The sequence below is a fragment of the Lemur catta genome, chromosome 3, assembly GCF_020740605.2.
Source record: "Lemur catta isolate mLemCat1 chromosome 3, mLemCat1.pri, whole genome shotgun sequence".
NCBI classification, from domain to species: domain Eukaryota; kingdom Metazoa; phylum Chordata; class Mammalia; order Primates; family Lemuridae; genus Lemur; species Lemur catta.
The window spans coordinates 16,666,918-16,693,059 of record NC_059130.1 but is presented as its reverse complement, the minus strand read 5'-3'; the positions used below and the strand labels follow the sequence as shown (position 1 = coordinate 16,693,059).

General features: G+C 35.2%; 1 protein-coding gene and 2 non-coding genes across 7 annotated transcripts in view; 2 read left to right on the top strand and 1 right to left on the bottom strand.

The window, feature by feature from the left end:
• ST7L (suppression of tumorigenicity 7 like) overlaps positions 1–26,142 on the top strand; it is a 74,385-nt gene that overhangs the window by 6,649 nt on the left and 41,594 nt on the right. For 3 of the 5 annotated variants that reach the window (XM_045546807.1, XM_045546806.1, XM_045546808.1), the window contains exons 4-8: positions 6,376–6,430; positions 9,298–9,413; positions 16,608–16,686; positions 23,885–24,039; positions 25,842–25,939. In XM_045546807.1, the coding sequence (XP_045402763.1) occupies positions 6,376–6,430; positions 9,298–9,413; positions 16,608–16,686; positions 23,885–24,039; positions 25,842–25,939 (503 nt within the window). Of the gene's footprint in view, positions 1–6,375; positions 6,431–6,876; positions 6,938–8,038; positions 8,053–9,297; positions 9,414–16,607; positions 16,687–23,884; positions 24,040–25,841; positions 25,940–26,142 lie in introns of those variants that run through there. The other 2 variants (XM_045546810.1, XM_045546809.1) reach the window with 2 other exon arrangements.
• LOC123636149 lies at positions 13,755–13,861 on the top strand. The gene has a single exon (XR_006734359.1). It is a non-coding gene; the product is annotated as a U6 spliceosomal RNA (small nuclear RNA).
• Positions 20,964–21,070, bottom strand: LOC123636141. The gene has a single exon (XR_006734351.1). It is a non-coding gene; the product is annotated as a U6 spliceosomal RNA (small nuclear RNA).

Here is a 26,142-nt window from a genome sequence, read left to right as displayed (position 1 = left end):
AAATGTTGCAACTTAATCACCAATGTGATGGTGTTAGAGGTGGGGCCTTTGGAAAGTGATTAGGTCATGAGGGCAGGGCACTCATGAATGTGATTAGTGCCCTTATAAAAGACACCCCAGAGAGCTGCTTGCCCTTTGCACCATTTGAGGACCCAGTAAGAAGGTACCACTATGAACCAGAAAGCAGGCCCTTACCTGACACCAAATCTGCCAGTATGGACTTCCCAGCCTCCAGAATTGTAAAAATAAGTTTACATTGTTTATAAGCTGCCCAGTTTATGGTATTTTGTTATAGCAGTCCAAATGGACCAAGACACAGAGAGAAGTTTGTCTTTTGTGTAGATATAGGTAATCCATGGCTGGTATGGAGAACAATGATCATCAGAGACTCAGACCCTTTATATTTTTTTAGCCTGCCATCTCCACATATATTTTTTACCTTGTAATCCAAGACAGTTACTCTGGCTTCCACCATCATATCCACATTCCAATCACCAAGAAGGGAAAAAGGCCAGAAGAAGGACGCTCCTTTCCTCTACCCTACTCCACAGCAGCTGAGGACACTTCTCAGAACTGTTACATACTTACTTCCTACTGGTCAGAACATTGTCATATGCCTACTACTTGCCATAGGGAGGCTAGAAATTTTAATCATTTTCTCAGTGCATAAGTGCCCAGCAAATAAGCAGGGGAACTTATTCCTGATAAAGGAGAGAAGAGAGACAATTAGCTATCCTTGCCAAAAAAGCAAAGTAGGAAAAATAGCTTCTCTTTTCAGTATACTTACAAAGTATCAAAGTCTCAGTTCTTCATGTATGGATATTCCATTGTCATATTTTAATTGTAAACTGTTCCTCTATATGTGTCTGGTAATAGTGAATATTATTAGTGATATGTAATTAGGAAAGTAAAATTTTGATAATAAGAGTGAAGATAACCTTAAAAACATCCCAGCTTGGTAGAGAATACAGACATATAAATAAGTTGACAGCAAAAGAGTATGGTTAGCTGCTTGTATAGAGTATGCATAAGATACTGTAGTGACTGAAAAGAGGGAGTGGTCAAGTTATTCTTGGAGGGAGGACCACAAAATGTTTCACAGAGGAGATGCTTACATTGGACCTCAAAAGTGAGTCAAAGTCTCCTTTTGTTCAACTTTCTCTCCCTGAATAATTTTATCTCATTCTATAATATTACCTACCAAAGGCATGTATGCTGGGAGAACCAAGTTTAAATTTCTATCCCCAAGGTCATTTTTAAATTCTAGACCCACATTTCTAACTCTTTGCTAGAAATTTCCACCTTTGATAGCCCTAAGCACCTTGAACTCACTCTGTGCAAAATGAAACTAATTACCTTCCTCCAATAGTTTTCCCTTCATAACCCTAAAATCTGTTACTGGCACCCAATTTTCATACTAGAAATCTTTGAGTAGTTTCAATTTATATCTCTTTTATTTCCCCTTACTTCTCGAAACAGTCAACCTCCAAATTGTGTTGATTTCCCCTTAAAAATTATCTCTATCCTAACTACTTTTATTTCAACATTCATTGCCCCATATCTAGGCCCTTGACATCTCTTTCTTAGACTATTCCTCTAATATTTCTCCTTCTAGAATATCCTCTCCCCTTACTATGTAAAATAAAGTAATTCTCAAACTTTCTGGACCCAGGAATCCTTTATATTCTTAAAAATTATTGAGGACCTCAAAGAGCTTTGTTTATATCTAGATTATATCTATCAATACTTATCATATTAGAAATTAAAGCCGAAAATTTTTAAATATTTTAAAAATAACAATAAACCCATTGTACATTAACATATTGCTATAGACTGAAATGTATCTTCCAAAATTCATATGCTGAAACGCTAGCCTCCAGTGTAACTGTATTTGGAGACAGGACTTTTAAGGAGGTGATTAAGGTTAAATGAGGACATAAGGATGGGGATTGATCTGATAGGATTGATGGCTTTGTAAGAAGAGGAAGAGAGCTCTCTCCCTCTCTCCCTGTCTCACCTCTCCACCCCCTCCAGCCATGCAAGGACACAGAAAAAAGGCTGCTGTCTGCAAGCCAGGAAGAGAACTTTCACCAGAGCCCAATCATTCTGCTATTCTGATCTTGGACTTCCAACCTCCAGATTGTGAAAAAATAAATTTCTGTTGTTTAAGCCACTCAGTATATGATATTTTGTTATGGCAGCCTAAGCTTACTAATAATACAGATTTTGGTACTGAGAAGTGGGGTGCTGCTGTAACAAATACCTGAATATGTGGAAGTGGCTTTGGAACTGGGTAATGGGTTGAGGCTAGAAGAGTTCTGAGTTGCATGTTAGAAACCTGGTGAGGTCTCAGATGGAAATGAGGAACATGTTATTGGAAACTAGAGGAAAGGTTATCCTTGTATGAAGTGGAGAAGAACTTGGCTGAACTGTGTTCTAGCATTTTATGGAAGGTAGAACTTGAGAGCAATGAAATTGGATATTTAGCTGAGGAGATTTTTTTTTTTTTTTTTTTTTTTTTTGAGACAGAGTCTCACTTTGTTACCCGGGCTAGAGTGAGTGCCGTGGCATCAGCCTAGCTCACAGCAACCTCAAACTCCTGGGCTTAAGCGATCCTACTGCCTCAGCCTCCCGAGTAGCTGGGACTACAGGCATGAGCCACCATGCCCGGCTAATTTTTTTTTTTTTTTTTGTATATATATTTTTAGTTGGCCAGATAATTTCTTTCTATTTTTAGTAGAGACGGGGTCTCACTCTTGCTCAGGCTGGTCTCGAACTCCTGACCTCGAGCGATCCACCCGCCTCGGCCTCCCAGAGCTAGGATTACAGGCGTGAGCCACCGCGCCCGGCCAGCTGAGGAGATTTTTAAGCAAAGTGTTGAAGGAGCAACTTGGTTTATCCTGACTGATCATAGGGAAATGTAAAAGGAAAAAGATGAATTGAAGAAGGAATCGTTAAGCAAAAAAGAACCAGAACTTGGAGATTTGTAAAATTCTCAACCTATCCATACTGTAAAAACAAGAAAACTTATTCTGACAAGAACACTAAGGGTGTGGCTAAGCAACCAATTAATGTGTACACCTCATGGACATAATTAGTTATCTCATCAGAAGCCAGGAATAAAGTTGGGTTTATATCAGCAAACACACTGCCCATGTTAACTAAAAGGGACAGAGAAAGCAGGACAGAATGAAGGAAGGCTCTTTGACTTCTTGGATTCTATAGGACCCGACCATAGAGCTATCTGTTCAGCTGTGAATGTGTATTGACTTCAAAAAAAAGAAGGGAAGAATGACCAAACCCAGGGTTGCCAATCCTGCCACAGGCCCAGGGGGCAAGGCTGTTTCCTCCTTGGTTTCAATGGGGAACCAGTTTCTAGGGCCACATGACTCTACCCAGTGCCACAAGGGCCAGGACACTCTCATATGGGTGGAGCTATGCCATAGAGCCATGAGGGTTACAGTGCCACTCCAATGGGCCTAGAGGGCAGAGTATCAAACCAAAGAGAATTATTGTCAAGCTTTAAGATCTAATGGAATTTGGCTTGCTAGGTTTTGGACTTGCTTTGGGACCCATCATCCCTTCTGTCCTTTTGGTTTCTCCTTTTTGGAATGGAAATATCTATCTTATGCCTGTCCACCATTGTACAGTATATTGGAAACACATAACTTTCTGGTTCCATAGGTTCACATCTGGAGAGGAATTTAGTCTAAGGATAAATTGTACCTTGAGTTGTACCTATATTTGATTCAGATAGTATTTAGATAAGACTTCGGATTTTAGAGTTGATGTTGGAATGAGTTAAGACCTTGGGGGCTATTGGGATGGAATTAATGTATTTTGTATGAAGGATATGAATTTTGGGGGGCCAATGGAAGAATGCTATAGACTGAATGGTATACCCCTAAATCCATATTTTGAATCTCTAATTCCCCATATGACTCTATTGGAGATAGGGCCTTTAAGGAGGTGATTAAGGTTAAATAAGTATGGAAACCTAATCTGATAGAATGGATTTCCTTATAAGAAGAGGAAGATAAAATCAAGTTGTTGGCAAGATTTAAAAAAGAAGAAGAAGAGAAAGACACCAGAGCTTTCTCTCTGTGCCATGTGAGAACACAGCATGATGGCAGCCATCTGCCAGGCAGGAAGAGAGTCTTCACTAGAACTCAACCTTGCTAGTACCCTGATCACAGACTTCCAGCCTCCAGAACTGTGAGAAAATAAATTTCTGTTGTTTAAGCCACTGAGTCTATGGTATTTTGTTATGGCAGCCTGAGCTGATACACATATTATGAAAAATAATTATAAAAAGTTTAGTCAGAAGACTGGCATTGTTTCACATTTGTTTAACTCTCTTTAATGTCTAGCTTAATAGAAGACTGCTTATTCTCGGATCTGTTTCCTCATTGTTTGCTGTGATATGTTGTTTTGATTGAAGTATATAAAGGTCCAGATTTGTAGTTGGAAAAGGGAGGAGCATTTTAATAACCTTCTTAGAAAATTGTGCTAATTGTTTTTTGATACTATACCCAAACTTGCTAAGAGGTACTTTCTGAAAGTTTAGTTGTAGTGTGGAATCTGAACTTTTTATGCTGTTATGTTAAAATCCACTGGTGTATCTTGCATTTTGAATGGATCTGTTACTTATGCATAATTTTATAGCATCATGCGTTGGTTATTTGGAAAATACTTGTTCACTGAGTTATATGTATTTTAAATATTGATACATTTTAACATGTAATACAAAGAATCATATTTATTAATATCACCACCAATCTCACAGAAAACTCTTTAAGTATTGTAAATTACCAGGTTCGTGATAGCAGGCACAAGTTTTTCAAAATTCTCATATTTATGTTTTCAGCTTTTAAGCTCAAATTTTACCATTGGCAGCAAATATTGTTCGTTTTTTCCCTTGAAGTTGACAGACTCACTTTGTTCATTTTTAAGAAAATGTCTGCCAGGTACTCATCTAAATAACCATAGTTTGTCTGTGACTCTTTGAAATGTAAGTGGTGTTCCATGACAAAAGTGGCCAGTTTAGCTCACAAAACACTAGCTTTTACTGAAGATAACCATCATACCTGATATAATGTTTAAAAGAAATTTGCCTTGTTTTTACTGCAAGGATGTGGGAGTGAGGAAATTGATGACTCCTAATACAATTTGACATTACTGCCTTGACTCTTGCTAAAGCAGCAGTCCCCAACCTATTTGGTACCAGAAACTGGTTTCATGGAAGACAGTTTTTCCACAGGAGGGGAGGGGAGGAGGCGGAGCTCAGGTGGTAAAGCCTGGCCCTGTTCCTAACAGGCCATGGACCAGTACTGGGCTGCAGCATGGGGGTTGGGAACTGAAGTGCTAAAGAACTAGCAGTTTTAGCCACCATTGATTTTGCACAACCTGTTCAACTTTGTAGGACAAGTAAAACAAGTGTGCCAGGGGCACAAAATTTAAGGAAGCCCTGATTCTCAGGGTCATACAACTGAGTTCATGTCAACATAGTTAAAAAGGCAAGTAATGTCTTAGAATTTATTATGAGGAGTTGTTACTTTGCAAGTCCATGAATTATACCTTTCAAAAGTGATCTAAACAAAGATCTATTATTTATTTTTCTCCTTATAAACCTTTGATGACTAAGGATAATAGCTAAACTCCTTAATATGGCATATAAGCTCCTTCATCAGTTTCCCCCAGTCTATTTTCTGACCTCATTTACAGGTCAGAAAATAACTCTCCCTCTCACCCCTTACCCTGTACTCTAGCCTAGCCATGGTACATGGTTTTATGGTACTTCCTCTGCTTGGAATGTTCTTCATTTGGCAACCTTCTACTTATCTTTTACAGTGATTCAATGTCAGTTCAAATGTCACCTCTTTTCTAAAGCCTCTCCTGATTTCCCCAGAGCAAAATGAATTACTCTCTTTTTTCTCTTGGAATAAAACATATCTCCACTATAGCACTTACCATAGTTTAGCCCATTGTTTACATGACTAACTCTCATGCTATATTTAATTCAATTAAACAAGTCCAGTTCCAGATGCTGTGCTAGGCTCCAGGAATATAAAAATGAACAAAGTTTTAACAGATTGTATTTTAAAGGGGAAACTAAAAGCCAAACAGATAATCACATTATAATATGGTAAGTACTATAATTGAATTATGAACCAAATGCTATGGAGACAGAAATAAGAGAATGACTAGGTTTAATTCTGTTTCTTAAGAGCATGCTTTATTTGTCTTTATAACATCTGTGGCTAGCACTGTGCTTAGTATACAGTGGGTAAATAATAAATGTTGGTTAAATGAAGATTTAAATGCATTTTATTAAACTATCTCATTTTTTTTTCTTTTTTTCCCCTTGTTTTTCAGAATGCAAGGTATGGAGAAACCCTCTAAATCTTTTCAGAGGAGCAGAATATAGCAGGTAGCACATTTTGCTTTCAGTATAAGTATGACATTGGTCAGAGTAAATGTGTTATGGAAACATTTATTTTTATAAATATATCACAGCTTTTCTAGTTGGAAATACTGACAGATAATAAGGTAAAATGATTAGCCCAAGGTTTTGTTGGTAGCATCTTCACTGTGTTTACTTTTACAATCATAAGAAGCATTGCTTCAAACTATGTTTGTGATACATAAGTATATATTAGGCCCCTGGTTTATGGCAGAAAGGCTTTTATTAATACAAAGAATTTGTGACATTAATTGTGCATATGTGCTCAATTTCAAAATTTATTTGAGGATTCATTAAAAAAAAGAAACAGTCCAAATGTGAATGTAAACTTTATTTCTACAGCATAAAGTATTTTTATATTGACTTTATATTGCCATTTCCTGTCCATACTACTATGTCTATTTCTCATCCAGTTTTTACTCCAAATGAGAAAGCATCTTTTGAAATTTATGACCAAAGATACTTCAGATTTATGTATGTATGTATGTATTCATTTATTTATCTATCTTCCTTCCCTTTTTAACACCTTGCAGTGAGAATCACTTTTATTTTGAGGAGGGCTGTGTTTTACCTGGAAGTAGACTGGGGCATGTTATTTAATTCATTGAACAAGAAACACTATATATCACTATGTATATGCTATTTAGGGGCAATATGCAAAATGATGGAGATATAAAAATGATTAAGCAATAACTCCTGTGCTTAAGGACTTAAAAGTATAAGATAGTGATATCCTGGGAATTGAAAGCTAGACTTTTATGAAAGATGCCATATAGCCTATACTAAGAGATTCTGCAAGAAACAGGTCCTTGAACCTCTTGGTGTGTTTAATCAAAGTTATTGAGGCTATTCCTTGTTATATTATAGAGGGTACATTTCATGAAGATCTTTAAGAGTAATTTCTTAGTATTAGGAATACTTATATTTCCTTTGACTGATTAGCTTGTCTTAATGTAAAAGTCTAAGTTGTATTGATAAACCATTGTGTGGCTCTAGAAAGCTTAAAGTCATATGCAACCAACCCTTAGCAAGTGCACAGAACTCTTTGGTATATATTTCATATGTTAGCTTCATTCATATGTTAGCCATTTTTGTGTCCCGATACTTATTTTTCTTTTACTGAATCTTTTTTATTTACTTGTAATTTAGGTTATTGATATTATACATATATTTTTTAACTGCTTTAAAACATTTTGAGAATAATGTGGATTGTTAATTTTTCTAATTCTTAGAATACATAGCAAAACTTTGATAAATGAACTATTTGCTTTTTCTTTTTTCTTCATGATAATTTCTTACAAAATAGCTAAAAACTTTAGCAAGGCAATTTATACTATTAAATAATTTAAAATCTTTGATCATATATGTAAAAACACTTATAATGTGCTTTTAAAATGCTTATTTTTTTCTGATTATAAAACGTGCATATTCATTGTAGAAAATTGAAAAGTACAGAAATGTATAAAAAAGAAAATAAGTATCACCTTTTCCCATCAACAGGTGATAACTGCTGTTAGTGTTTTAGAGTATTTCCATCCGGTCTTTCTCTTCTATATGCATATATAGAAACAAAACTCAAACATCATGATGTATGTATAGTTTTACATTCTACTTTTTTCTAACATAATATTATGTGAATTTCCCACAAAATTTCTTGAAAACATGAATTTCTTCAAAAATGTGATTTTTTTAACAGTTATATATTTTCTATTATATGGAGATATCATACTTTACCTACAGCACCTTTATCTGGGTTACTCAAGATTATTATTTCACTATTAACATTTACACTAGAGGGATATCTCTCTGTATAAATATTTAGCCACATCTATGATTATTTCCTTAAGGTTGATTTGTATCACTGAGATTACTTAATCAAAGGGTATGAGCAGGTTTTTTCTTTCCTTTAATATTTTTAAAAAATTCTTACTATGGAAATTTTCAAAAATAATCAAAAGTAGAGAGAATGGTATAATGGAATTCATGTACTCATCCCTTAAAGACTCTTCATAGGTTGGTCCGAGTGCAGTGGTGTTTACAACTAATTGATCACAACCAGTTACAGATTCCTTTGTTCCTTCTCCACTCCCACTGCTCCACTTGACCAGCCTTAAAAAAAAAAAGAAGACTCTTCATAGATGCTATCTAATTGATTTCTGAAAGGGAAGTGTAAATACCAATTTACATTTACACCAGCAGTGTGTGTGGGCATGTCCAACTTCACCCCTGACAACATTATCTTTGCCAATTTGATAGGCAAAAAGTAAAACTTATTTTAATTTGCTATTTGTTAATTACTAATGAGATTTGACATTGTAAAATGTATTTTTTAGCCAGTTTGTTAACTTGCTGTTAATTTATTGTGGGGTTGGGGAGGTATGAAAGTTTAAATTTTTACTTTAGTAAAATCTGGAAAAAGGTTCTCTTTGTTTTTATGCTTTGAAAGTCTTTTCTCATCTTGATTTCTAATAAAAATTCACCTATGTTTTCTTCTAGTTTCTTTGTAGGTTGACTTTTAATACTTGATTCTAACTCACTGAGAATTTATTTAAGTATAGTTAATAAGCTATGTCTAACTCAAATTGTTTTATCCCTTCAAATCCAATTTTCAAAGCACTGTTTATTGAATATTCTTTTCCTATTTGGTTTTTGATGTTTTATTATCATATTCTAAGTAGTTTGTGTAGGTTATCTCCTTTGTTTTACTGATTATAAGATTTTAAAATATCCCAAAATAGAATTTGTAGCAATATATTTTTGAAATTTAAATAGTGTCTATTGTAGCAGAAATGCCCTCTCATGTCCAATTTAAATATTTTTTTGTTTTGGTAAAGGTACACTTGGATGACTGGTAAAGAACCACTTACATACTATGACATGAACTTGTCAGCTCAGGACCATCAGACCTTTTTCACCTGTGACACAGACTTTTTACGTCCTTCAGATATAGGTATGTGTTATATCTGTTCATGGTTTAAACAGTGATCAGGAAAATTTTTATATAGAGGTATTTATTATAGTACACAGAGTTATTTGGCTTGGAGTTCTTTGCAGTATTGATAAGAAGCTCAGATTAAATTAAAATGAATTATGATTGTAAACTAGGTTTATATACTACCTTTCCTTCTTATAAAGAATTTAAAATATTTCATACTTCTTTTATTACTTGAAAAACCTTTCAGATCAAATACCACAACTGCTTTTGCAGAAAATAATGTACCTTGTTTTGGTCTGGGAAATGAACACTTGCAGTTATATATAAATGAAAATAGGACAATGTTTAAACATTGGAGAATGACACATAGAGAAAAATGCGGTTATTTTAATCATAAGTTAGAGATGCATATAAAGTGGTAGAAGATCATAGAAATCCCTATCATCTAGCATATCGTCCAGCATACTGTAAATATTACTATTTATTCTTATGTTTAGTTCTCTCTAAGTTCTTTTTTCTTTTTTCTTTTTTTGAGACAGAGTCTCACTCTGTTGCCCAGGCTAGAGCACCGTGGCGTCATCCTAGCTCATAGCAACCTCAAACTCCTAGGCTCAAGCAATCCTTTTGCCTCAGCGTCCCGAGTAGCTGGGACTACAGGCATGCGCCACTATGCCCAGCTAATTTTTTTCTATATATTTTTAGTTGTCCAGCTAATTTCTTTCTATTTTTTTAGTAGAGACAGGGTCTCGCTGTTGCTCAGGCTGGTCTCGAACTCCTGAGCTCAAAAGATCCGCCTGCCTCAGCCTCCAAGAGTGCTAGGATTACAGGCGTCAGCCACCATGCTCCACCTCTCTAAGTTCTTATCAATAGAATTGAGACTCTGAAGTGTATGCCTTAAAGATAGGGATCTTTATCACAGCTTTTCTTCTACTTTGAATGCCCTCACCCACCTTATCTGATGAGTTACTTTTTATCCTTTAATATCCAAATTAAGTCCTTGGTATGATGGCTCACCCTATGATCCCAGCACTTTGGGAGGCCTGAGTTTGAGACCAGCCTAGGCAACAGAGTGAGACCCCATGTCTCTACAAAAAATAAAAAAATTAGCCAGGTGTGGTGGTTCCTATCTGTAGTCCCAGCTACTCAGGAGGCTGAGGCAGAAGGATCGCTTAAGCCCAGGAGTTCAAGGCAACAGTGAGCTATGATTGCACCACTGCACTTCAGCCTGGGCACTAGACTGAGACCCTATCTCTTAAAAAAAAAAATTCAAATTAAAAGTCACCCCATTTAGGAAGCCTTCCCTGGGATCTCCTGTCAGAATTAAACACATTCCTTTCTACAGTTCTACAGTACTTAGCCCAAACCTCTATTAAATTATTTTAGTTAATTTATTCAACCATAAACATTTATTAATGTTATCACACTGCTTTCATGTTTGTCTTCCCTAATTGGATATGAAACTTTCCAGAGCAGGAACTATTTTCTCTTCATCTTTGAATCCCTATCATATAGCACATTGCCTGGCGTACTGTAAATATTAATATTTATTCTTTGGCCAGGTGAAGTGTTTCATGCCTGTAATCCTAGCACTCTGGGAGGCTGAGGCAGGAGGATCGCTTGAGGCCAGGAGTTTGAGACCGGTCTGCACAACATAGCAAGACCCTATCTTTACAAAAAGTAAAAACTTTAGCTGGGTGTGGTGGTGTGCGCCTGTAGTCCCAGCTCCTGGGGACCCTGGGGGAGGATTATTTGAGCCCAGGAGTTTGAGGTTGCAGTGAGCTATGATGATGCCACTGTACTCTAGCCCAGGCAACAAAGTGAGACCCTGTCTCAAAAAAAAAAAAAAATGAATTCTTTGATGAAAGTATGAATGAATGAAAGGCCTAGGTGGCACAGATACCTAAGCAATTTCACTGATAATAGCTAAAACTTCTATGGCACTTAATTATGTGCCAGGCATTGTTCTAAGCAATTTATAGAAATGTACTAATTTAATCTTCCAATCACTTTAGGAGATGGTACTATTATCAGCCCCATTTTAAAAATAAAGGAACTGAGGCAAAGGGGAATCAAGGGACATCCCTTGAGACACACAGCTAATAAATGATAAAGTTGGGTTTCAAATTCAAGTTTGGCTGTTAAACACTATACTGTCACTGCTTCTACCCACCACACTGATAGGCAGAAGAAAATCACCAATAAAGGTCTGAAAAATAAACAGGTTCCCACCATTGAAATTAGTTCATTGTGATATATCTTTGCTGGATTAATTATGTTAAGGGTGGGTGGTAGCAGGAAACCCAAGAATCTTTGGTATGGTTACATAAAGTAGTTTAATTGCAAATAGAGGAGAAAAAAGAATTGCTTTATGTTTATATGCTTAATATTTATATTAATGGTAAAAATGTAGATGTTGGGGAAATAAGAGCAGTATAAAATCAGTACTATATGTCAACTTTAAGGATTGAAGTGACTCTGAAATTAGGCCTCACCTCCCTCTCTCTCACAGACAGAATTGCAAACATTGGCAGGCTTTTCAAATAGCAGCCATAGCTATCCACTAAAGCTATGATCTTAAAACATTTTTGTTTGAATATCTACTAACAGAATTTTGGAAAGGGATGTGTCCCTTCACACATTTTTAAGTTGACATCATAAGGTTAAGTAATAACAAAGAATGTAATTTTTGACATATTGCAAAATGTAGACGTTTAAAAATAAAACTAGTATACTTTATATTTCAGTTTATGTCATGGGATCAAATGATTTATATCCACCACTATCCATTGAAAAATTCGTGAACAAATGTTAACATTAGTAATTTTATATGTCCTTTTCCTGCTTGAACACATATCTATTTTACATCGCTGTGTAATTTTATTATAATTATTTTATGCTATAGAAAAGTATGCTATCACACTTGCATACTTTTCCACACTAAAAATTTTTGTGTAATTGTTTTAAAATTTAAATTCCATTTGACCATAAGGTTCTAAATGTTTTGCTATACTTTAATTGTATTTTTGTCAAATCCTTAGAGCTACGTATTTAGTTCTTTAAATTTTGGAAAATGCCTTCCATATAACCTAACTGACTGGGTGAGTCCTCATTGTCAATCAACCAAATCAGATTTACTTTCTGACAGAGAAGTCTGACTTCATTTTTCAAAGCAAATAAACATGTTAACATGCGTCCCCTTGACAACCATCTGTCTTCTGAATTCAGATTGTACGATAGAAAGATAGAAAAATCTTGGAACTTTGCCTAGGGCTTGTCACTTGGCCAAAATAATAGCCTGTTATTCCTTACTAATGCCCCCTTGGCCTTGCCACGAAGGGATCTTCCCTTAAGAGGAATTCATTCTTTGATAGTAAGTGGGGAGGGGTGCTAATGGAACTGATAAAAATTGTTATCACTGCCTCCCCACTCTATAATATACTTGAATTCAGAGCATTCAGGAGCAAGAATATTCTATTTCTAATGCCAACCCCCATTGTTAAAGAAAGTAAGTAAAAATTAGGAAGCCCTAATACAGTATGAATTTGAATTTTCCCTTTGGCACCTGGGATTTTTACACCATAGGGCATTGCACCCTGGAAAGATTCAGAATGGGTAAGAAGTAAGTCTTTGTTTTGTGTTATAAGAGAAGGGAACATATCTTTGGAGGTTGGGGTTGTTAGAACTGGTTTCCCTCGGCCCCAGGAACAGAGAGGCAGAGTCACCGAGGCTGCAAAAGGCAAAGGAGTTTATTGGCTAGCTCGAGCTAGGGTCCAAGTCCAGAGCACCAACGCAGTGGCCTCTCCACAAACCAGGACCCCGCCCTGGGGTAAAAATTAAGCTTTTATACTTTTCAGTAGGTTACATACACTGGACACACCATCCTCCTCCCTCCCTTAGTTCATTTGCTCCTTCAAGAGTGGCTGATCGTGTTGGCTCCTGATTGGTTGGTTCCAAGTCTCAGGACCTTTTAGTTGTTATCAGCGTCATTTTAGGGAAGGGGAGGACCTGCGTCAGGGAAACCGAAACTTAGGCCTATTCCAGGAGATCCAGCCTGTCATGGAGTCACTCCTGCTCTTTTTCCTGTTTTACAGGGTATGGGGATTGTGGTTAAGTAGGAAGGGAAACCAGCATAATGTATAGACCAATTGGAGAAACAGCCTTTAGGTAGGTCAGTTGTATTGATAGGAAACAGTCATATAAAGTTGAGGGTTTAGAAATGGATTTTCTTAAAACCGTGCACTCCATTTTGCTCCTTGCAAAGTTTCATGTACTTCTAGAATGTATGTATAACCCCAGCTAAAGACTGAACTCAAGGACAGAGTTTACCTGTGAGTGATGATCCAGAAAGGGACTGTTGTGTTTGCTTTGGCAGCACATATACTAAAATTGGAACAATACAGAGAAGATTAGCATGGTTCCTGTGCAAGGATGACATGCAAATTCATGAACCATTCCATATTTTAGCTCTTTTAGAATTTGTCTATCAGGTTTTCCGGTCTTCACTGGAAGAAAAAAAATAAAAATAGTAAAAAAATAAAAAAGAAAGGGACTGTTGGTTCTATATTGATCTTTTCAGACACTCACATAGAAGTAATGATTTATATTAGTAGTTTTATATTCAGAAAAGACAAATATGTATATATGTATGATGTGGCAAATTTCTCTTGACTTATTGTCATTAGTAATCACTAAATTAGTAGATTTTGTTCTCATCCTATTGATTTATCTAGGGTAGAAAACAAACATATCCACAAGGGCCAGCCAGAGGTATATTTTGAATTATTTGTTTTCATTTTCAACAATTAAAAATCAGGCCGGGCTTGGTGGCTCACGCCTGTAATCCTAGCACTCTGGGAGGCTGAGGTGGGAGGATCGCTTGAGGTCAGGAGTTGGAGACCAGCCTGAGCAAGAGCGAGACCCTGTCTCTACTAAAAATGGAAAGAAATAAATGATCTGGACAGCTAAAAGTATACACAGAAAAAAAAATTAGCTGGGCATGGTGGCACATGCCTGTAGTCCCAGCTACTCAGGAGGCTGAGGCAGGAGGATTGTATGAGTCCAGGAGTTTGAGGTTACTGTGAGCAAGGCTGACATCACAGCACTCTAGCCTGGGCAACAGAGTTGAGACTGTGTCTCAAAAAAAAAAAAAAATTTAAAAATCAGGAGATTTCCCATTAAAATCCAAATTTACACTTTTTGAAAGTTAGAAAATATGGCAAAACTGGTCCTGCAATTCCACTTGGTAGTAATCATCTAGATATGAGTTGTGGCTCTCCCTTTTAAACAGTGAATGTGTTTATAGCTCACTCATTTATGTTTAATGCCTGGCATCTGTAGGCATTTACATTTGTAACCCTTGACCTTGGAATAACTGCTGGTCTCTTTCATGCTTGTTAGCATATTAGAATATTATTTAGCTTGAAAAAATAAATAAATTTGAATTGATAATTGCTTTTGTTAATTACATTTTGAACATATCAAGGGCTCTTAAAGAGGACAATTGAATACCAAATCAGCATTTTGCTTTTAATTATTCCTAAGCCTTATTTTAGAAAAAAGGAAAAAATTTCACTCCACTTTATTTCCACTTTCCTCTTAGACATAAGGCTGCTTTGATTGTGAAGAATACTCTTGAAAGGCTGGTAGAGCATATGAAAACATAAGAAAAAATGCTTAAAGGTGAATTAAATGACCTCACTAGAAATAAAAAAAAATCAAATGAAAATGAAATTGTTTTCATGTATTAAAAGAGAATGAATGTCAATTCACTCTTTTAAATTAGCAAAGATTGGTGATACTGTGTTGGTAAGGAAGCAAGGAAACAGTCACTCTCCTATACTACCTGCAAGAGTGTAAGTTAATACAATCTTCTTGAAAAGAGTTTGCTGCGTATATATCCAAAATCTTATAAAAGATGCATACATTTTATCCAACAGTTCTACTTCTAGAAAGGAAATATTTGGTCAGATGTGCAAAGGTAAATACTGAAAGATTATTACCAGTGTTTTTTATGTTAGCAAAAAATTGGGTATAACTTAATTATCCATCAAAAGGTAATTGGTTGCATAAATTATATATACTTAATATACTAGAGTACTAAATAACCATTTAAAATGTTGATAAGGATTCAGTGTCAAAATTGGACTTGTAATTATCTATGAGTCATAAAAGAGAGCCCTGTCATCAAAAATCATAGGTCTAATGTTATACTTTATTTTGATGTAATATTTTAGTATTTCAGCAAGAAGATATTCTTTACCTGGCCAGTATCAGATGGGTACTGACTTACATCAATTTGTCAAGTTCAGGAAGCATTAGCTGTCAGCTACCTGGTGACATGTTTGATAGGAGAAATGTATTTTTGTTACACAAGTGGAATATATTGTCTCCTTTTCTAAGCCAAGACTAATATTTTGTTTCCAAAGGAAAACTCAAACATTTTCCACATTATTCTTTCTGGACAGTTGTGAGTTTTGTTCCAAAAGCAACACTCAAATAGATTCTCTATTTATCTTATCAAAGTTGAAATTCGGCAGATAGTTTCATGAATCTACTTTATTTGTTTGTTTAGTTTTTAAGAAACTTTACTTAGTATGAAATCTTCGTTTTGGTACAGTAAATAGTAGCAAAACAAATATTATTTTTCCAGAGAAATTCTAACTTAAGCTTTTGTTGAATCCTGGTAGAGGCTGACATTTTTCAGAGATGTACTATATTCTAAATTAATCCCTTTTTTTTGCCCTTTTTATACAAAATGCAAATCCAAACATAATTCCTAGAGCAAATCATTGATTAGACAAAGACTTTGTTTTTAAGTTTTTGTATATTTTTATTTTTAGCAGTTCCATAGAACCTTTTTAGAATGATAAAAGTAGAACAGGAATATTTCATATTGGTTATAATCTGATGCATTTAGACACATAAATGTTCATGTATAATGGTGATATAATTAACTTGGTTAAGTACCTTATATGTTGTTATTCAAATAAATCAGAAAAAGAATATATTTATTTTTATTGTATGTGAAGGTTCCAAATTTGATGTAAATTTCTCATAAGGTTAATGTGAAATGGTAACCCAATTTCTTTTTTCATATGTTTAAGAACATGTCATTTAAAGCTTTCTTTACTCCCCTAGCTCATTCTTCATGTTTTGTGTAAGATTATTTGTTTACCATCTCATCTACTTTTTGAAATATTTTTCCTACAGTTATGCAGAAGGCATGGAGGGAAAGAAATCCTCCAGCTCGAATCAAAGCAGCCTATCAAGCTTTAGAGTTAAACAATGAGTAAGTTTGAAATACATGGAAAATATGTTTGTTTTTAAGAAAACCCAGGGAAATGATTTTCCTTTTGTCTGTTCCTAAGACATTTGGAATCATTAACAGTTCCCTTTTCCTTTTTGCATATTAGAGATAAAATTTGCAGTATTATCAACATCTGCACTTTGCTTCTGAAATTGTAAACTTATATATGATTTTGAATAGAAATTATTTATACTAGAAATACTTTTAAAAATGAGAATGCCAATAGAGAATGGTGATAATAGTTGAAAGGCTACTTAATACATATGCCACCTGTTTTAATTTTGTTTTTCATTTTTTTTTTTTTTTTTACAATCCAGAGATCTTTTATTTTTTACACCTAATTATGCCATGAATTCATAGGGAATAGGTTCCAGCAGCTCAGGCTCCTTTCCATTGGTTCTCACAAAGTGCTTCTCTGGGTGGGGTAGGTTGGCGCTTCACTTGAACCCAGGTACCTTTCTCTTTGGCTTCCTTCTTTTTCTGTGCTGAGTTTCAGGAAGCTATCTTGGCTCTTAGAGTGCTTAATATGCTCAATACCCACATTAGCACATTAATCCTCTTGGCAAGAATCTTGCCCTTAACTTGTTTGTTTATAACGATGCCAACAGCATGCTGGGTAACATTGTAGACTCTTCCAGTATTGCCACGGTAACATTGGTGAGGCATGCCTTTTTGAGCAGTACCCATTCCCTTGATATCCACAATATCATCTTTCTTTTTTTTAAGGCTAGTCAAGTGAAGCAGTAGAGTGGAGAAGGAACAAAGGAATCTGTAACTGGTGATCAATTAGTTTGTAAACACCACTGCATTTGGAATAGCCATATCACCTTTCTTGTAGATTCGCATGTATGTGGCCAAAGGAACAACTCTATGTTTTCTAAAAGGCCTAGAGAACATATATCAAATGCCACGTCTCTATCTTTTTGTGTTCGTCATTTTGGTGAATTACTGGAAGATGGCGGCTCTGGCCAAAAGGTCGTTTTTCATTTAAACCATTAATTTAAAGCATTCGTTCAGTCTTGAGAACTTTAGTTCTTAGCTAAAGTTCTTCTCAGAGGTATAAGAAGGGTATTCAAAATAAGTAAAACGTAGTTCCGTCAACTTTATTTTTTTGCATGTTAACGGCATTTTTTTATGGTTCTTTGTGTGAACTTTATATATATATATATGTATATGTGTGTGTATGTGTGTGTGTGTATGTGTGTGTGTATGTGTATACATATATATATATTTTTTTTTTGAGACAGGGTCTTGCTCTGTCGGCCCAGGCTGGAGTACAGTGGTGTAATCATAGCTCACTACAGCCTCGAACTCCTGGGCTCAAGCAATCCTCCTACCTCAGCCTCCTGAGTAGCTGGGATTGCAGTTGTGAGCCACATCACCTGTCTGAACTTTATAGTTTGAAAAGATAAAATGTAAAATCATGAGTCAACTTAATATTTAAATGGGACAGATCAATAAATATTAATCTAATACAGACTAAATAAATGCCAAGAGTAAAAATAACCCAGGTGGGGTTAATCAAGGAATGTGTACTAGATAATGTGAATTTAGAGTTGTCCCCTAAAGTCCCCTTCCAATATATACATTATTCTTATTAAGAAGACCTTCCCAAGGTGGAACAAAAATGGCAGAGTAGGTAACTCCCAAAGCAGCGAATAAACTGGCAAAAACTGTCAGAATCAACTTTATTAAAACTCTGGAAGCTAATCAAAAGTTTACAGTAATGTGAATGTTTAATCCAGGGAAAAAATCACCTGAATTTCTATAAGAGAGCTTTGTGATGTTTTATTTACTCTGGCCCCATCCCCTACTCCCTAGCTCAGTGGCAGCCTTGGAAATATAATAGTACGCATTGCAGGTATGGGTTTCTAGGACCAGAAGAAGCAGAATGGGCCTATTCTCAAAGAACTGTCGTTTTTATTTTGACCTGTCTGATGATTCCCTGAAGGACCAGCTCAAGACTTTATTTCAGCTTACTCAGAACTCTCCCAGGACTGACATAACTACGCTGGGGGACATTTGTTGAAAATATTTAATGGCAAATGCATTAGTTGCTGCTGCCTGGGGCAAGGAGTAAAAGCTAGGGCAAACAATAGACAAACCGTAAAGCTCATGAGCAAACACTTTGGGGAACAAAGGCTTTGAAAAGTTCCCTCATTTTTCTGGGAATCTCAAAGGCCCCACACATGGCCGGAGCTGGGCACATGCTCAGAAAAGACTGGAGGAAGCCTTAAGCTCTCACATCTGGCTAACCTTCGGGTTCTGAACAAGCAGGAGGTGAAGGCTAAAGCAGGGTTGTAAACTGCCTGGCTAAATGTTGAAGGTGTGCCCCAGCTCACACACAGTGCATCTGCAAAGACTTGCTTTTTGTGTTTTGTTTGTTTTTGGTTCCAGGTGTTTAGGAAAATCTCTCTCAAATCACTAACTGACCACTAGGCTAAAAGAGCACAGACTTTACTGGTTATCCATGACAAAGAATATAGATTTTATAAAATTTGTTCAGAAAAGTCACTAAACTAACAAATTACAGTAAGTAGCAAACACAAATCCTAGGGAATATAGATAATCTGATTTCTAGAATTGCCAGAATATGATATTAAGGATTTCCAGTTTACAACAGAAAACTGGAAGTCATGCAAAGAAACAAAATATAGCTCATACACAGGAGAAAAAAAAAGAAATTAATAGAAACTGCTGCTGAGGAAGCTTAGTGTTTGGACTTAATAGGCAAAGATTTTTAAATCAACTATTTTAAATATGCTCAAAGAGGTATAGGAAACCATGAGAATGATGTCTCACCATTAGAAAATATCAATATAGAGGAAGAAATAATAAAAAGGAACTAAATAGAAACTCTAGAATTGAAAAGTGTAACTTAAATGAAACATTTACTATAGGGATTCAGCAACAGACTTGAGCAGACAGAAGAAAGAACCAGTGAACTTGATTTAGGTCATTTGAGGTTACCTAATCTGAGGAGCAGGAAAAAAATTAAGGAATGAAAAAAAATGAACAGAGTCTAAGAAACCTACAAGACACTATCAAGCATACCAACCTCTGCATAATGGGAGTACCAGAGAAAAGACAGAGAAAGAATATTTGAAGAAATAATAGCTGAACACAAATACTAACACACCAAATCCAACAGCATATTGAAAGTGTTAACACCCTGACCAAGTGGGATTTATTCCAGGATATAAGAATGGTTCAACATATGAAAATTGATCAGTATAATACTTCACATTAACAGAATGAAGGAAATAAACCACATGATCATCTCAATTGATGCAGAAAAAGCATTTGACAAAATTCAGCACTGTTTCATGATAAAAATATATGAAAATCTATTAATGTAATATAACATATTAATAGAACAAGGGACAAGAACCACATGAACATCTCAGTTGATGTAGAAAAAATTTTTGACAAAATCTAACACCATTGTATGATGAAAACATTTTTAAAAACTAGAAATGGACGGAAATTTCCTCAAGAGCATCTATGAGAAACCCACAGCTAACTACGTGCTTAATGATGAGAGACTGAAAGCTTTCATCTTAGATTTCTTTCTAAGAGCAGGAATAAGGCAAGGATGTCTGCGCTCGCCTTACACCTATTTAACATGATACTGGAGGTTGTAGCCTGTGTAGTTAGGCAAGAAAAAGAAAAAAATGGAATCCAAATTGGAAACTAAGAAATAAAACTCTATTTACAGATGGCATGATCTTAGAAAATCTTAATCCACAAAAAACTATTAGAGCTAATAAAAGAGTTCAGAGAACTCTCTCAAAGTTGTGAGAAACAAGATTGACATATAAAAATTAGTTGTGTCTCTATACCTTAGCAAAGAATAATCTGAAAAGGAAATTAAGAAAACAATTCCATTTACTATAGCATGAGAAAGCTTAAATTACATAGGAATAAATATAATCAAGGAAGTGCAAGACTTGTACACTGAAAACTACAAAGCATTATTGAAATAAGTTAAGGAACTAAGAAAATGGAAAGTCATCCCATGTTCATGGATTAGAAGATTTAACATTGTTAGGTTGTCAATATTCTCTAAGTTGATCTACAGAGTCAGTATAATTCCTGTCACAATTCCAGTTACCATTTTTGTAGGAATGGACTAAGTGATCTTAAAATGTATATGGAATCACAAGAGACCATGAATCTTGAAATAGAAGAAAAAAGTTGGAAGACTCACACTGCCCAATTTTATTTTTAATTTGTTTTTATTTATTTTTTAATTTTTAAAAAATATGGAACGCGTCACGAATTTGTGTGTCATCCTTGCACAGGGGCCATGCTAATCTTCTCTGTATCATCCCAATTTTAGTATATGTACTGCCAAAGCAAGTGCCCAATTTTGAAACTTAGTACAAAGCTACAGTAATTAAATCAGAAGGATAGACGCCTAGATCAATAGATTCAAATTGAGAATCCAGAAATAGACCCCTACATCTATGGTCAGTTGATTTTTGAAAAGGGTGCCAAGACCATTCAATGGAAGAAAGAATAGTCTTTTCAGCAGATGATACTGGAACAACTGGATAGCCACGTATATAAAAGCATGAAGTTAGACCCTTACCTCACACCATAAATACTAATTAATTTAAAATTAATCAAGGATTTAAATGGAAGAGCTAAAACTATGAAGCTCTTAGAAGAAAACGTAGGGGCAAATATTCCTGACCTTGGATTTTGTAGTGGTTTCTTAGATAAGACACCAAAATCACAAGCAACAAAATAGAAATTAGATAAATTAGACTGCATCAAAATTAAAATTTTTTGTGCATGAAAGTATACTATCAAGGGACAGAAAATAGATTTGTGATTGCCATGGATTGGGATGTCAGGGAAGATGGGGAGTGACTGCGTAATAGATGTGGGGTCTTGGCAGGGGGTGATGAAAATGTCCTGGAATTACATAGAGGTGATGCTTGCACAACTTTGTGAATATATTAAAAATATATTAACATACACTTTAAAGTGTTTTATTTTATTTTATTTTTTGAGACAGAATCTCGCTTTGTTGCCCAGGCTAGAGTGAGTACCGTGGCGTCAGCTTAGCTCAAAGCAACCTCAGACTCCTGGGCTTAAGCGATACTACTGCCTCAGCCTCCCGAGTAGCTGGGACTACAGGCATGCGCCACCATGCCCAGCTAATTTTTTCTATATATATGTTTTGTTGGGCAGTTAGCAGAGATGGGGTTCGCTCTTGCTCAGGCTGGTCTCGAACTCCTGACCTTGAGCGATCCACCCGCCTCGGCCTCCCAGAGTGCTAGGATTACAGGCGTGATCCACCATGCCTGGCCTTTAAAGTGTTTTAAACTGTGAAATTTGTTTTGTGAATTTTACCTCAATTTAAAAAAACAACACTCTCCAAGTTAAGATTCATTAGGTATTCATATAATTCATTTCCTATATCTTAACATTTTAAAACAAATGCAAGAAAGCTTTAAGGAGAAAAAAAAAACCTTTCACCATATAGCTGTACTGTAATTTAAAATTATGTTTATATTTTATTCTACTGCATCAATTTATACCCATCAAGATCTTTTAAAAAGTGTTTTTATTATGGTTATTTAAAAACATTTGAATTGGGTTTTGAAATGGCAATCAGGAAGCCTAGTGTTTAAAGCCACAGTATATCTAATGTTTCAGAAGAATTCAGTGTACTTAGTGGAAAAATCTTTATTAATTAGTGAAATTATCATATACTTTAGGATATTATTTGAAGGATGCTGAAATGGTATGATTCAAACCTTCCATATCTGAAGGACCCTCTTGTCCTCAATTGTGTCTTGCCATCACTTTGGTTTCATGCTTGGCCTTTTAATCAATAATCTCTTTCCTCTTGCTTAGATGAGCACTATTCAATAGAAATACAATGCAAACCATATATATAACTTTAAATTTTCTAGTAGCCACATTTATTTAATATTAGGAAGAAATGGGTAAAATTAATTTGAATAAGATTTTATTTAGCTATAATCAAAATATTAATATATTTTAACATACAATCAATATTTTTAAAAAACTATTAATGAGTATTTGACATTCTTCTAAGTTTTCACAATCCAGTGTGCATTTTACACTTAGCATCACATCTCAATTTGGACTAGCCACATTTCAAGTGCTCAGTAGTCACATATGGCTAATGATTAGACTATTGGACAATGCAGGCTTAGATAATCAGAAATAGGACATTGTCCCCAGAAGAGATGGACTTGAGAGAAACTTTTTTTCTTTTTTGTCCCCTCTCCAAAAATGAATTAGTTTATCTTATTAGCCAGTTGTTGGCGTAAAAGATACAAAGAAAACTGTGTTTTAGTGGGGTAAAGAAAAGAAAACTTGGAGTAAGCATGGGTGTGAGGAGTGAGAGTAGGAGTATAGGAAGAAGGACTGGAATTCAGAACAAGGGAAATTATGCTGCATACATTATGGATAAGTCCAAGAGAGTATGGGGCAGCATGCAGAGGGAATACTCAGTATGATGGAAGAATTTCCTCCTCTTACCATGTTGAACATCCATGAAAATCTCTTAGAATCACTTTTAGAATTACAGGCCTATGCAGATCTCCAGGCAATCCTAACAAAATATGATGGTGAGTCATATTTGTCTTAGTTCATAGCATGGTTCCCTCTCATACCTTTGAGAAAAACAGGCTAGTCTTGGAATATGTTTCTGAGTCAGTTGTTTAAGGTGCCTAGTTGGCCAATGGACTGTCTCTACTCTCTCCCTTACCTGCTCCCACGAAATGGATATTACCAAGTGCATAGAGACTAAGCGCAGGTACGACCAGAAGACTATATGGTCTCCTGAACTACTATTCAGACAATTCTTTATGTATCTTCTTTTCTCCCCCCTTTCAAAAAAATAAGACACAGGACAAAGTTCAGAGAATAGAAATAGAAATAAAAAAATATAGAAAATAAAGAGCAAAAGGGAAAGATGAAGAGAGTGAAAAAAATCATGGAATCAGACATAAAGAATATACCAACATGCGCCTAATAAATTAAAATATTTAATGAAGTTTCCTTTTTTTTTCTTTAAGAGATGGAAAGTATAGGTAAGGCTAGGGAAACATAATGTAGAGCAAAGGGTCGTACCCAAGAGAAAATAGTTGTTTTACCATTTTACTTAAAATTGCCTTGCTTGCTTTCTTCATAGGTGTGCCACTGCATATGTTTTACTGGCTGAGGAAGAAGCAACAACTATTGTAGATGCTGAAAGGTTATTTAAACAGGCACTGAAGGCAGGAGAAACAGTTTATAAGCAGTCACAGCAGTGCCAGCACCAAAGTCCTCAGCATGAAGCTCAACTGAGTAAGCAAATTTGAACTGATTATTACCGTCTTTTAGCTCTGTAATCTCTGTAATTTGCTTGTGTGTGTGTGTTTTGTTGTTGTTGTTTTTAAGACAGGGTCTCACTCTGTTGCCTAGGTTGGAGTGCAGTGGCATGATCAAAAGCTCACTACAGCCTTGAACTCCTGGGCTAAATCAGTCCTCCCCCCTTAGCCTCCTGAGTAGCTAGGACTACAAGCACATACCACTACACCCAGCTAATTTATTTTTTATTCTTTTTTTAGAGCAAGGTCTCACTATGTTGCCCAGGCTGTTCACGAATTCCTGGCCTCAAGCAATCCTCCTGCTTTGGCTTCCCATAGTGCTGCAATTAAAGGCGTGAGCCACTGCTCCTAGCCTCTTTTATGTTTAAAAACACTAAACAACAATAATAAAACAACTTAATACTTAGAGATTAATTTTCTTAAAACTAATCTATTCATGATTACCTATAAACTGGTAAGACAGAAATATATTTTAGCCAGAGAATGCTGGAAGCGAAGAGAATCTGCTGTGGTTATTGAAAGAGATGTTCCTCTGAGACTTAACAGTAATTTGTTTCATATAAGAATTGGGCTGGTCATTGGAGAAACATAATTTGAAAATATTTAGCATTCAGGAGAGCCTTCTAGCCCTCTAGTGATGATAAGTACCTATTACTTTTATCCTCATCTTTAGTCTGAGCAACAGTAGAGGCATATCATTTGGTTATTCTTCATACTATCTGCATATAGTGCCAGAGAGTGGCCCCATTCATACCATCTGATTCTTAGCACAAAATTCAACCTCATACTTGGCACAGATTCTTTCTTTGATAGATTTTTCTCCATGATATGTTTGAGACCAGTTGGGCCATAGCAACGGAAGTCCTTTTTTACCATTCTTAGGTATACTCTCCCAGTTATGATTGAGACACTTTTACTAAAGATGTTAGAGTGAGCAATGCTGCTGCTTCATGCTATTTTTGTGGCCAGAGCGTTTTAGTTATTTTGGCAGATACTGGGTAGTAAATTGAAATGTTTATATAATGCATTATCTGCTAGCAGTTAAGTTCTAAATCTTTTGTTTGTGGAAATTAAAATTCAGATAATGTTTTCTCTGTAAGCTAAATACTGATATATACAGTATGTTTCATTAATGTATATTTTTATAACATACAACTGTGGAAATATATAATTTTATAGCCTGGAACTAATGAAACTACATCTGTAAAAAAGTCATGCCATTTGTCCTTGTATAATCTCAAATATGGTTATGAGATAGTTACAGAAATATTTGTTAGCTCTTTCTAGAAGTAGGTTTATAGTGCATTATAATTACTAGCTGTTAAGAAAAGTTTATATTAACCATGGAAATTTTGTTTTGGACATTTTTTGTTTTTCAGGTAAAAAAATAGAGAATTCTAAAATAATTGTTTATACACAAACTTAAAATATTAATAATAGGTTAATATTATGTTTTCCTATTAATGTGTTTCTTTTCTGTTAATATTAAAGTGAACTTGTTAATTACACATGAATTGTATATACTAAGATTAGAGGCAAAAGTAATTCAATCTATATTTTAAGCTTGTAACACAGAAAACTCAAAACATACACAAAAATAGAACTCCCATTCAATTTTCATCATTCAGATTCAACAATCAATATTCTTCCACTCTGACACAATTTAATTTTAATTGACTCTTCCAGGGTAAGTAATTAAAATCAATGAGTAATATGTTAATGAGATAGCAAGCCATAATACAAAGTAATAGTTGTATCATTTTTTGTGTTTCTAAATAGGGAGAGATACTAATGTGCTAGTATACATTAAAAGAAGATTGGCAATGTGTGCAAGAAAATTAGGAAGAATAAGAGAAGCAGTAAAAATAATGAGAGATGTAAGTAAATTTGATGGCTAGACTATTATATTTATTCCTCCAAAAAACTAAAAATGTAGTTCAACTTGCCAGTTATTTTAAAGCAGAATACCTGCTTTTTAATTGATAGTTTTTATAACAAGATAGTTATTCAATATACATACTTTTCTTAAGGGTTAGGTCTTCACAGTTTTGTTAAGAAATGAGAATTTCTACTTTAATGA